The following is a 12,500-nucleotide window of genomic DNA, read 5'->3' as shown; positions in this document are numbered from 1 at the left end:
ATGGATGGACACACACAGAGAGACAGACACACACAGAGACACACAGAGACACACAGAGACACACACAGAGACACACACAGAGACACACACAGACAGAGACACACACAGAGACACACACAGACACACAGAGACGCAGAGACACAGACACACACACACAGAGACACACACAGAGACACACAGAGACACACAGAGAGAGACACACACACAGAGACACACAGAGACACACACAGAGACACACACAGACACACAGAGACACACACAGAGACACACAGAGACACACACAGACAGAGACACACACAGACACACAGAGACACAGAGACAGAGACACACACACAGAGACACACACAGACACACAGAGACACACACAGAGACACACACACAGAGACACACACAGACACACAGAGACACACACAGAGACACACACACAGAGACACACACAGAGACACACACAGAGACACACACAGACACACAGAGACACACACAGAGACACACACAGACACACACACAGACACACACACAGAGACACACAGAGACACACACAGACACACACACAGAGACACAGAGACACACACAGAGACACACAGAGACACACACAGACACACACACAGAGACACACAGAGACACACAGAGACACACACAGACAGAGACACACAGAGACACAGACACACACAGAGACACACACAGACACAGAGAGACACAGAGAGACACACACAGACACAGAGAGACACACAGAGACACACACAGACACACAGAGACACACAGAGAGACACACAGAGAGACACACAGACAGAGACACACACAGAGACACAGACACAGACACACAGAGAGAGACACACAGACACACACAGAGACACAGAGAGACACACACACAGACACACACACAGAGAGAGACACACAGACACACACAGAGACAGACACGTACACACACACAGACACACACAGACAGACACAGACACACAGACACAGACACACACACAGACACACACAGACACACATGTACACACACACAGACACACACAGACACACACAGACACAGACACACACACACAGACACACACACACACACACACAGACACACAAACAGACACACATGTTCACACACACAGAGACACACACACAGACACACACAGAGACACACAGACACACACACACACAGAGACACACAGACACACACACACACAGAGACACACACACAGACACACACAGACACACATGTACACACACACAGACACACACAGCGCAGTGTCCTCTGGATCCTTCTGCTCTGTCTTCTGTCTGTCTCTGCCTGACAGGTGTTTGTCATGTTTCCTCCTGTGGGACGACTTTCTGATTCTTTGAGATGTTGTGAAACTTATTGGTTATTCAAAATGCTGCGTATTGATTATTGATTTTTGCTGTCAGCTGCTGAGTTTGAAGTGCTGACGGCGGCTCAGGTGTCAGGCGTCTTGTTTACAGCTGTTACTGCTGAGCCTCCTCAGATCAGCCGGCTGTCGCACACTCTGCTCCAGGCGTCGCCTTTTATCTATCAAACTTTGCCACACCGGGGGGTCTGCTGCTATTTTAGGCCTCCAATCATGTTGTTGTTTGTTTCCTAAATTTTCCTCAAGTTTCTGTTTGTTGCTGAGCAGCTGAAGCCAAAAACCACACAGCTACACACACAGCTACACACACAGCTACACACACAGCTACACACACAGACGGGATGAGGTGTGTTCGCTGCCTGGGATGGAGGTGTTGGGGGCGGGCCTTCAGATCAGCCTCAGGCTCAGAGAGAGGCTGCAGACCCAGAGCTGCAGAGACGCTGCTCACTGAGAGAGGAGATGGTGCCCGTCCCATCAGGAGGTGGAGGAGGCCCCGGGTGGAGCAACAATCCAGGAAATGATGACGATGATGATGATGATGATGATGATGATGAACATTAACGACTGCACTTCTTAAAAGCGTAACGGCAGTCGATGTGAAATGCTTCTGCTTTGGTCAATAAGAGTACTAAGTACTGATCAATGATCACTGATTATTGATCAATAATCAATGAATACTGATTATTGATCAGTGACCAATGATCAATGAATACTGATTATTGATCAGTGACCAATGATCAATGAATACTGATTATTGATAACTGATCAATGATCAATGATCACTGAACATGAAACATGCCGTTTCTTTCTCGATCAGTGGATCAGTCACTGCTGGTCCAGACAGCTGTACACATTGTTTGGATCTTTGTCTCCTGCTTTATGAATCCAGCTTGTGATAAAATGGATTATTTTATATTTTGGATTTCCCCCCCGATCGTTCAGCTCTGTGTACGAGGCTTCAGCTGCACGCGTGTCGATAAATTCGCGGTATTGTGTCCGAGGCTTCTTTCTGCCGCCCCCAAGTGGCCAAACCATAAAAAGGCAGCTAACGAGCTGGTTCCTGAGTGCGATTCAAAACGTTGTAAACACCCCCGCCACACAGAAACTGTAATTTAAGCCTCACTTAATTACTTAAAAGGAGGTCATTTGTCATATCTGACACTTTATAAAGTGAGTGATTAATCATTAACTGAGAAATATCTGGTTTGGATTGGATGTAATTGAGTTACAGATTTAATTAACGGCGCCGCCCTCTGAGCCGGGCCTCCAAACACCAAACCAACTCACCCTTCATCCCGTCAGCCTCCCGGACGCGTCCTCCGCCATCTTCCTCTCTCTGTCCAGGAGCAGCTCCCGTCCTCGCCTCGAGTGTCCGTCCTCCAACCAGCTCCCGAACACCTCCCGCGCTCCGCCCACCACTCCCCCGTTCTGTCCCCCGTTCTTCAGCTCCGCCACCGTCTGCTGCCTCAGTCTGTGGAAGGAAAACATGCGGCCTCTGAAGTACACCGACTTTTTCTGACGGTCTCTGAACGCATCAGCTGTGATGTGAGTCAGAAAATTGATTTCATCCAAATCAGATAAAAAAAGTTCTGTAACAAACCAAACATCCTGCATGATGGACCCACATCACATGACCAACATTCAGAGAGCACTGCACGGATCGCTTGATGATGATTCGTCGGTTCAGGCGCTCATCAGGACAGAAAGAAGGACTGATCAGAGTTCTCATGTTGGACAAATAGACTGAAAATGTTTTTTTCTACAAAGACGTCAAAGAAGACATAAAAAAAAAATCACATTTGGAATAAGTGCTGGTATTAATTTCTCGTTGAGCTCAATTTGTACAGATTGCTAAATCTGCTTCTGAAGTGTTTGAAGTGTATTTATTGGTGAGAATAAAAAGGAGGTGCCGATCATTTTTCGGTATTTCAGCCACCGAGGTGATTGTTCACAATCACACTTAACACAAGTGGGTCAGAAGTGGAACATGTTTTAATTATAATGAGGAGAACCTGATCATTAAAATAATTTCATCCTGAAGGAGGGCCTCCTCTCCGTGAACACAGAGGCTGTGGACACTTTACGTTTCACATCCACAAACAGCGCTCCTTAACCCTTCGCTGCGGCCTGAACCTCGCTGACGGCGCCTTTGTTTCAAGGTGCTGTCAGTGCAGCTTTGTAGCGCCGAGCTTTTTTAACACACTGAACCTGGAGCTGACTCACGGGAAGAATAAAGCGCTCGCAGATATTGGTTTCCGACTAATGGCTGCATTATTTGGCCAAACAGCTCCTCACAGGGAAGCCAGACTAAATAAAGTCCTGTACGCTCGCAGGGTAATGTTCTGAAAACAATGTTAATGTGGCGAACGCAGTCCCGCAGAGGGGAGGAAGACATTTAGTCTGGACATACAGGTCACAGGAAAATGAGGCTGGAACTACCAGGGGCGCCGTTCAGGAAAACACAACGAGATGAAGGCGAAACTGAGACTGCAGGTCTGAGAGAGAGAACTCTGATCACATGATCAGTTCAAGATAAAGTCCTGATCCTCCACACTCCATCCTGTCTGCAGGCAGAGAGCAGGCAGAGTGTGTGTGCAGAGTAACTCAGGTGTTCAGACAGAAATCAGCTGCAGGAAGCTGCAGGTCAGACAGAGACTCTCTGAGTGTTGGTCAGGAGGAGATGTTTACATCCGATCACAAATGATGCGTTCAAGGATTGTGTTGAAAATCAGACGATTCTGGCTTTGCTCGTACAAACAGAACCAATGATTAAACTATGACATGATCAGACGGAGGAGAAGTTACCTGCCAGCAAACCGGTCCTGGAGCTCATCGTGCTGTTGACTGCTGAAGCTGTTGCACACAGCTGAAGCACGCTGCTCCATCAGCCAGCCCAGCTCCGCCTCCAGCACTTTGCTGCTGCTGTTGTTTGTCACGGCTCCGTCCTGACAGCGCTGCATGATGCCGGACACCGGAGTGTTTTCATGGGGGGGCAAGCCCGGTCCTCCATTCACTCCATTGTTGTGGAAAAGTTCAGTCAGCTCCATGTTGCCGCACTGCAGCCGGCCGTTGCTGAACCAGCGGGCGAGTTCGGCGCGAGCCAGTCCGGTCCGACCCTCCATTTGGCTTAACTCCTCAGGGGAAGGCCACCGCGTTTGAGCAAAATCGTCCTTGAGGAGCACCATGGATCGGCTATCTGGAGGCACTGAGCAGGAGTTAGGGTTGGGGGCGGAAGGTGCAATGGCGCCGGAGGCAATGATGGAGAGAGCGTGTGAAGGTGGAGGCGGGCTTTTCAGATGGCCAACGCCGGCGCTGGGTTTGTGAATCCCATTGAGCTGCAGAGCGTGGTGCTGCTGAAGCAGCTGCTTCTCAGCGTGGGCAGCCATGCTGCCGGCGCCCGTCCTCTTAGTGCCCATGGAGTTGAGAAGGGCTTGTTCCAGGTTGTCACGAAGGGCACGGCGCTCCTCAAACCAGCTGTCGATTTCCTGATGAGACAGGCGCGTCGAAGCGGCCAGGCTGTCCACGTCGCCGTGCGTGGGAAAGCTGTTTCGCAAGAAGTTCTCCTCCAGGATCTTCAGCTGTTTGGCTGTTTTTCCTTTCATCCTTTCCAGCAGGGGGAACTGGGTCAGCACCGAGGCCTTCTGCTGAAGATCTGGTTTTGCTGCTGCTGGTGTCTCTGACCCATCCAGATGTATGACTCCGTTGTTGCGACCAGGGGAGTTCTGATCATGGGACCATTTCCCGTTGGCCTCAGCCAGAGGACTGACGGCCTTGTCTCCTCTGGGGTAGCTGGTCTTCAGGTCCACTCCTTGCTGTTCTTTTAATTTCTTGCCATCCAAAGGGAACCCTGGGATCTGGGATGGGGCCTTAGCTGGAGCGTGAATGGACTGGATGATGGGCGGCCTCCTTACCTGGGAGGTAACCAGCGGAGGGGAATTCGGCAGATTCACGTCAGGGGCTGGCAAGGGTTGCGTTTCTTTGGAAGAGCTGGGCGCAGCACGAGGGACGAGTAAAGAGTTTTTATATGGAGGGGCACAAATGGGCGGGGGAGCTATCATTGGCCTTGTTAGGGACTCTGGAAAGACCATGGAGGGCAGAGACCCCAAAGGCTTAGTTTTGGGGTGTCCTGACGGAGACAGAATCTTCCCTTTGGATGATGAAGATGGTGATAAAGATGATGATGGTGGTGGCATTAAAGGCACAGCAGTGGATGGCCTCTTCATCTCTGAGTTGACCAGAGAAACTGCTACAGGTCTCTTCATCTCCATGGGAACAGGAGGCGGGGCCATCGGGAGGCGGTCTTTCTGGGGAGGAGGCGGTGGAGGAGGAGCCATTAGGATTTTGTCTTTAGGATCACCAGAATGAGGGGCCACTGCCATGACGGGTCGCTTCGACTCCGGGCCGACCACCGTCATTAGGTGCGTCGGCAGCGATCGTTTCAGGACGTGGCTGGAGCCAGTGGGGGACTTTGTGGTAGCGGCTGACCCATTGGACACAGTCGTCCGTCCTTGACCTGCATGCTCCACCGTCGTGTGGACAACAGGCTGCTGGGAGGCTTTGGCAGACGGCTGAGAGACAAGACTGGTAGGCAGGACGGTGAATGTGTGATGGGCAGGGGGGATGGAGCCATTGAACATCTTCTTCCTGGCTTCCTCCACCTCCTCCGGGGACCAGGTGATGCCCTGCTTCAGCCGCTGAGTGGTGAACCAGACTTTGATCTGTTCCTCTGGGTGCTTGGAGGCCGCCGTAAGCCACGACAACTCGGCATGTGTCGGGTATGGAAACTTATTGAAGGATGCAATCAGTGTCACATTGTTGTCCAAAGAGGGGTTATATTTGGTGGTGTTCAAGGGAACAGCGATTTTTGGTACAGAGTTAAAGTTGGGTGGGCGCTGGAGCATCGGGGTGACATGAGAGAGCCCTTGAAGGGTGGTGGGTTCAGGGATGATGACTGTTCCATTGATGTTCACCGCGGTGATTTGATCCTTCTGAATCAAACCGTCCAGCTGGCTCTTCAGGTTGCTCCCGCCGTAGAGCGGCGGTATGCTGCCCGGGGTTTTCACCGTGGTGGAGATGCAGGGCGAGAACACAGAGCTGCCCTCACCTGCCTCATTTGTCACGTCGCATTCAGCTGAATTGTCCTTGCCTTCGATTGTCTGCTCTAAGATAGTCTGATTGTTCTTTTTTATCCTCTTGAACTTGAAGTTGGTCTCCCCCGGGTGCTGGCTCTCATTGTGCTCTGTGAGCGAGTCAAACTTCTTGGTGTTGAAGTTGCAGACTGCACAGAGGTACAGCGGGTTGAGAATGACATTCGGGTGGCTGGAGTCCACGTGCTCTTTGAAGTCATTCAGGTTCTGCGTGGAGAACGGGCAGTATTTGCACTCGTACCCTTTCGGCTGCTTCTTCTGGGACAATGGATCGGACTCTGCGTTGTCCTTCTCCTCGCTGGCTTCTTCAGTGACGGGGGGTTGATCTTCTTTACCAGACTGCTCCCCTTGTTCTGATGGCTCAGGATTCTGGTTTTCTACCTGCTGGTCTGGATTCTCTGGATTCTCCTCTTGGGGGTCGTGGTTCTTCTCTGTAGGTTCCGATGGTTCTGACTGTTCGTTGCTTGCCAGTGTTTCCACATCCATCACCTTCTCTGGGTCTTCTTGGTCATCGGGCAGGTTGCTGATGACTCGGACCATGCAGGGGGTGGAGGACTTTCTACGACTGGACATAATGGCGGCTGCTGGTGGCGAGGAAGATGCTGGTGCTGCTGAGTGCGTTGAAGATCTTGTGATTTTTGGCTGCTGCTGCTGCTGCTGCTGGTGGCGGTGCTGGCCGAGGACGTCAGTGTGACGGCTTTCCAGGGGGCCTTACTGGGGTGGATCGGAGCTGATGGGTAGCAGAAGGTGCGTGGAGGCGGAGTCTCCAGTGTGCAAGAGGGAGGGCGAGAACCGGCTGACGGTGCCGGCCCAGGACCGGGTGTGCAGTGGCGTCTCCCGCTCACTGGCAGTGTCAGCTCCCGACCGGGGCGTCATGGGAGGGCATCACCGACGGCAGCGGAGCTCGAGCTGCAGGGACACAAACAGAGAGGACGTGAGGTGTCAATAAACCAGAGACGTCACAAAGTTTACATCCTCAAACCGTCCAGCATCATATTCCTATTACACCAGAGAACATAAAGCCCGCCCCTTTCAGATAAATGCTTCTGATTGGTGTGATAAGATTGAACTGCTGCTTTCTTAGCTACCACGGTGAGGAGTCCTGGACTGTGACGCTGCGCGCCGGCTGTACTCTGAGCTAGCACTGCTGTTTGAACCTACAGGAGCAGCTCTGCACATCAAAGATGGGAGGGTTCCCGTCTCGCTAAGCAACATAACATCCTGCTCTCACCCGCCCCCCTCTCATCTAGAGTCCGAGCCAGGTTTGTGTGCCGTCTACACATCACAGGAGCGTCGCCAGGTCCAGTCCAATTAGACGCTGGCAGATGACGGCGTTTGCTGACGAAGCCAGAAGGCCAGAAGTTAAAAATAAAAAGAGTCCGACTGACAACTCACAGCTCAAAAAAAAAAAGACAATGAATCAGAGCGCCACTTAATCAGGACACGCTGTTCCAGGACAATCACATGTAAATGCAATAAATTGAAGAGTCCACAGCAACTACAAAAGACAAAAAAGTCTCCAAACTCCAAACCCCATTAAAAAGACATTAAGCGTCTTTCATAGATTCGGGCAAAGACAACTTCACAGGATAATTACCCTGTAATCATGTAATAAGAGAGACTCAGTGATGAGATCTCCTGACAGCTATCATCCACACAATGGAGCCGAGGGGGGGGGGCCACAGGTATGAATAAATATGGGAAGAGGGGTAAAAATAAAAGGAGGACAAAAGGAGGGAGCAGGTAAATGGGAGGAGAGACCGAGGGAGGGAGGGAGGGAGGGAGGGAGGAGAGTGTGAAGGAGGCCAGAGATAAAGGGAGAGTCTAAAAACTTCCAAGCTAATGAAAGAGAGCGGGCACAAAGCAGAAGACGTTTTAACTAGGCCATGGCCTGACAGAGGGAGGAGAGGAAGAATGGAGGAGGAGGGGGAGGGAGGAAGAGGAAGAATGGAGGAGGAGGGGGAGGGAGGAAGAGGAAGAATGGAGGGGGAGGGGGAGGGAGGAGGAAGAATGGAGGGAAGAGGAGGGGGAGGAGGAGGAAGAGGAGGGGGAGGAGGAATGGAGGGAGGAGGTGGGGGGGGGAAGGAAGGAGGGGGAGGAGGAGGAGGAAGAATGGAGGGAGGAGGAGGAGGAGGAGGAAGAATGGAGGGAGGAGGAGGAGGAGGGGGGAGGAAGAGGAAGAATGGAGGGAGAGGAGGAGGAGGGGGAGGGGGAGGAGGGAGGAGGAAGAATGGAGGGGGGAAGAGGAGGAGGAGGAGGGGGGAGAGGAGGAAGAATGGAGGGAGAGGAGAGATACACAGAGGAGGAGGCGGAGGAAGAGGAGGAGGAGGAGGAGGAGGGAGGAGGAGGGAGGAGGAGGAGGAAGAGGAGGAGGAAGGGGGGAGGAGGAGGAGGAGGAGGGAGGAGGAGGGAGGAGGAGGAGGAGGAAGAATGGAGGGAGAGGAGAGAGCAGATACACATAAAGAGGAGGAGGAGCAGCAGGAGGAGGAGGAGGAAGAGGAGGAAGAGGAGAAGGAGGAGGAGGAGCAGCAGCAGGAGGAGGAGGCGGACAGTGATCAGCAGCACTGAAGTGTTCCTGTTAGTTTGAGTCTTGGTCCGTCTTCTATCAGCAGAGCTGAGGCTTTGAAAAGGTGCCTCGATCGGTTGGGGGGGCGGACGTGTATTTGGACACTTAATTAGCATCGGACAAGCTGTTATCTGTCCCATGTGTGACTTGGTGTTGGACATATTTCATGCTCTCACAGCCTTGATCAGCTTCTCGCGCCTGCACAGGAGACCGGTTTTATGGCTGCGCCGCATCCGGAGCGCTTTGAATTGCTGCGCTGTGCGATGAGACCGAACCATTCCTGCGTTATTAGAAACCTCATGCATTTACATGGCTGCTTACCGCACGCTTCCAATAATCAGCTTCCCTCATTAAAAACACGCCGGTGAGCCGAGCCATCGGCTGATCAGGAGACAATGCTGTCACCATCAGACCGAAGCAGATTATTAAACATTTCATCCGCTCACCTTCTGCAGCACGACCCCACCCAGACTGTTCCCAGGCAACAAGAGGGCCCGTGAGGACCTCTGACCTGCAGCCTGAAAAACATTAAGGCCAGAATGTTGATTAGGCCCCGTTCACACTGGAGAGAGTCAGTCCATCTAGGGACTGAATCCAGATCGCCTTTAAACTGGATATGTTCAGACCTATGTTCAAATCTGGCTATCACACACACGTGTCCATGCTCAATCCAGCTTAACCCGGCTTGTTTGTTGTCCTCCAAACCACTAGGTGGCGCCTCATAATATACAGTCCGTTCACGCCGTGGTTCATTCGTTTGTTTTTTGTTTCCGTTCTAAAAGCAGTTTATTCCTTTGTAGCCCTGTGGAAAATAAACTCGGAGCAAAGCTGTCGTAGTTCCACGGTTGTTTACATACGGCTTTTGTACGCGACCCGGACCCTGTCCGCGTGAACCGGAAGTATCACGTCGCTAGCCGCATTTGCGTTCAGACCTGAGCCAGATGTAAGCCAATCCGGCTAGATCCACCTCCCAGAGGTGGCCTGAAATCAATCCAGATACGGCTGAATCCTGCTCTAGCCGGACTGATGTCCCCAGTGTGAACGGGGTCTGAACCACTAAATAAACTCAACTGTATTTCCTGCTCATCGTCTAAAGTTCCAAACTTTATTTTCATTTACAGTCACAGTTCGGTTCTGGCATCCAAACGACGGGGTCAAAGAATCTAAATCTGCAGTTCCCATCGGTGTCCACTAGAGGCTCCAAAAGTCAATCACCACAGACACTCAGGCTCCTCCTCTTTGACCATATTTGGATAAAGTGGACTCCAACTCTGCCAAGACGGCAGCAATGCTGAGCTTTAAACCTGTCCTCTAGAAATGACCACTAGGGGGCATGTTCCTATGTGAACACTGTAAAATACCAAACTGTAGAAAAGACCAAAATGTCTGAGAGACAATCTGCTGCAGAAAGATAAAAAGACAGAAAGCCGCTCTGATCGGGGCCACGCCCGCGGCTCCAGACATAAAAACAGGAAGTTGGCCGTGTGGCGAGGCGCGGCGTTACATCTCAGACTCAGAAGTCTGGATTTGGAGCAGCGAGGTGTCTTTACTGTACGTGTTTGTGCAGAGCCAGCTGCTGCCAGAGGTGACGGGGAGGCAGATGGTGAGCAGGATAAAACGAGAGAGAGGCGTGTGGGAGGAGGACAGAGGCGAGCATGTATAGGAAGAGGTGGAGGCAGACCGGCAAGCAGGAGCCAAAGAAAAGACGGTAAACAGGCGAGAAAGGACAGGAGCGTGTAGGAGGAAGGAGGCACAGGCCGAGCAGCGATGCTGTCGAGCTGCCAGCTCCACCAAAAGAAGAGGAGAACAACACAACAGTGTCATGTTCTGCTGCATCACTGATTCGGCCCGGAGGACTCCGGGCCAGCTTCTGACGAGGGGAGTCATATGCCGCTTGGCTGCATCCCATTCTGCTGGGCTGGGCTCGCCTCCCTGCCTCCTTGTAATTACTCGTACAGTATTTGTGTGCAGGGGATTGTTTGGAGCGCCGCTGCGCTCCGTAATTACAGAGGAAGTAATAAAAGTGCAGCAGAGACAACAGTGATTTGTAGATTTGTAGGAGCGGTTCACAGACGAGGCTTCCTCCGCCCCCGTCCAGCACCTTCATTCTGAAGCAGGTTCGGGCCGACGCTGAAAGTGACACCGCCGTAACTCGAGTGGATGCGCAGGGTGAGGCAGGGTGAGGCAGGGTGAGGTGGGGTGAGGCAGGGTTCACCGCATCTGCTTTTCACCTCCATCAAGGGCGAAGCCGCCCATCAGTCTGACCACAGACCGTATCCATCCATCTCGCTGACGGCACGGGGGCACTGCAGCTCGCATGTCGACTCCACGAAGGGCGTTCCGGAGAGAGAAGGGTGCCGAGGAAGCCGCAAAACAACTCGGAGAGGAAAAAGAAGGTAATGAGGAGATATCTGGGGAAATGAAATGACAAATTAGGAGGATGAAGGCAGATCGGAAGGAGCCAAGTGTGCTAATAGGAGGGTTAAAGACGTTTTAGTGGAACAAGGGCGAAGCGAGGGGCGGCGAGGGAGAACGCTCAACTGAAGACGCTCCGAGGTTCGAGGTCGAAGACACGAAGACACAAAACAGCCAACAAACACACAACCTGTTATTCCCTGTGTGTGTGATCAATACACACACACACACAACAATCATCACACTGATCAGGTCAAATAACAACACGTCACAAACAGCCCAGAGGGGACGATGACCCCACCTGCTCCAACACATTCCTTCATTTACCTCCACCCACCGTCCTGAACATTAGCATGCTGCTAAAACACGTAGCTGACAGAAGCTAGCTGCATTTTTCCAAATAACAGAGGAATGATCCTGAAAGGCTCCTGTTTCTAACATCAACAGTCCGATGTCTGAGGGTCATGTGACGGCGATGCTGTAGAACCCAGGACTGCAGCGGCGGCGCCTCAGACGCCTCAGAGCTCTGACTGGGTTAGCCTACGAGCTATCATGGCTCAGACCTCTGTCAGCTAGCAGACATGCTAACAGCTGACTCATCCACACATGCTAATGCCCCGGCAGCTCAAAGGTCATGTGTGAATGAATCAACATGGACGCTGCCTCCTTTAAGGCGGCGTGGCTCGGAAACTGAAAGCGTCCTGGTTTAGAGTCCGCGTGACCGCCCCCCTCAGGCACCGTGCAGCACAAACACCGTGTGTGTGTGTTTAGATATACGTGTGTGTGGATGCTAAATGATTGATCAAAGGGCGCCTTTGTGTGGCGCCTCGTGGTGCTAATGCATCATTAACACAGCTGGTAGTATGACCCAGCTCCTCTCAGAGTGCCGGGCTATTTCCAGCAGCTTCCTCTTCAGCTTACAGAGATCCAAATCTCACTCCGCTTATGTAAGAGTTCTGCGAAACCTACCAAAAGGACGTCACGACTAGTTTTACCTCAGGTTATTTTAGC

General features: G+C 52.0%; 1 protein-coding gene across 4 annotated transcripts in view; it reads right to left on the bottom strand.

The window, feature by feature from the left end:
• The window catches only part of LOC114427147 (zinc fingers and homeoboxes protein 2-like), a 74,764-nt gene that overhangs the window by 6,919 nt on the left and 55,345 nt on the right, over positions 1-12,500 (bottom strand). For all 4 annotated transcript variants that reach the window (XM_028394988.1, XM_028394978.1, XM_028394998.1 and 1 more), the window contains 2 exons: positions 4,167-7,417; positions 2,649-2,832 (listed from right to left, as the gene is read on the bottom strand). In XM_028394988.1, the coding sequence (XP_028250789.1) occupies positions 2,652-2,832; positions 4,167-7,081 (3,096 nt within the window). In that variant the 5' untranslated portion in view covers positions 7,082-7,417 and the 3' untranslated portion in view covers positions 2,649-2,651. The remainder of the gene's footprint in view (positions 1-2,648; positions 2,833-4,166; positions 7,418-12,500) is intronic.

Source organism: Parambassis ranga, chromosome 2 (genome assembly GCF_900634625.1).
Source record: "Parambassis ranga chromosome 2, fParRan2.1, whole genome shotgun sequence".
NCBI lineage: Eukaryota > Metazoa > Chordata > Actinopteri > Ambassidae > Parambassis > Parambassis ranga.
Note: the sequence above shows the minus strand (reverse complement) of the source record. Positions and strands in the feature narration are given on the sequence as shown.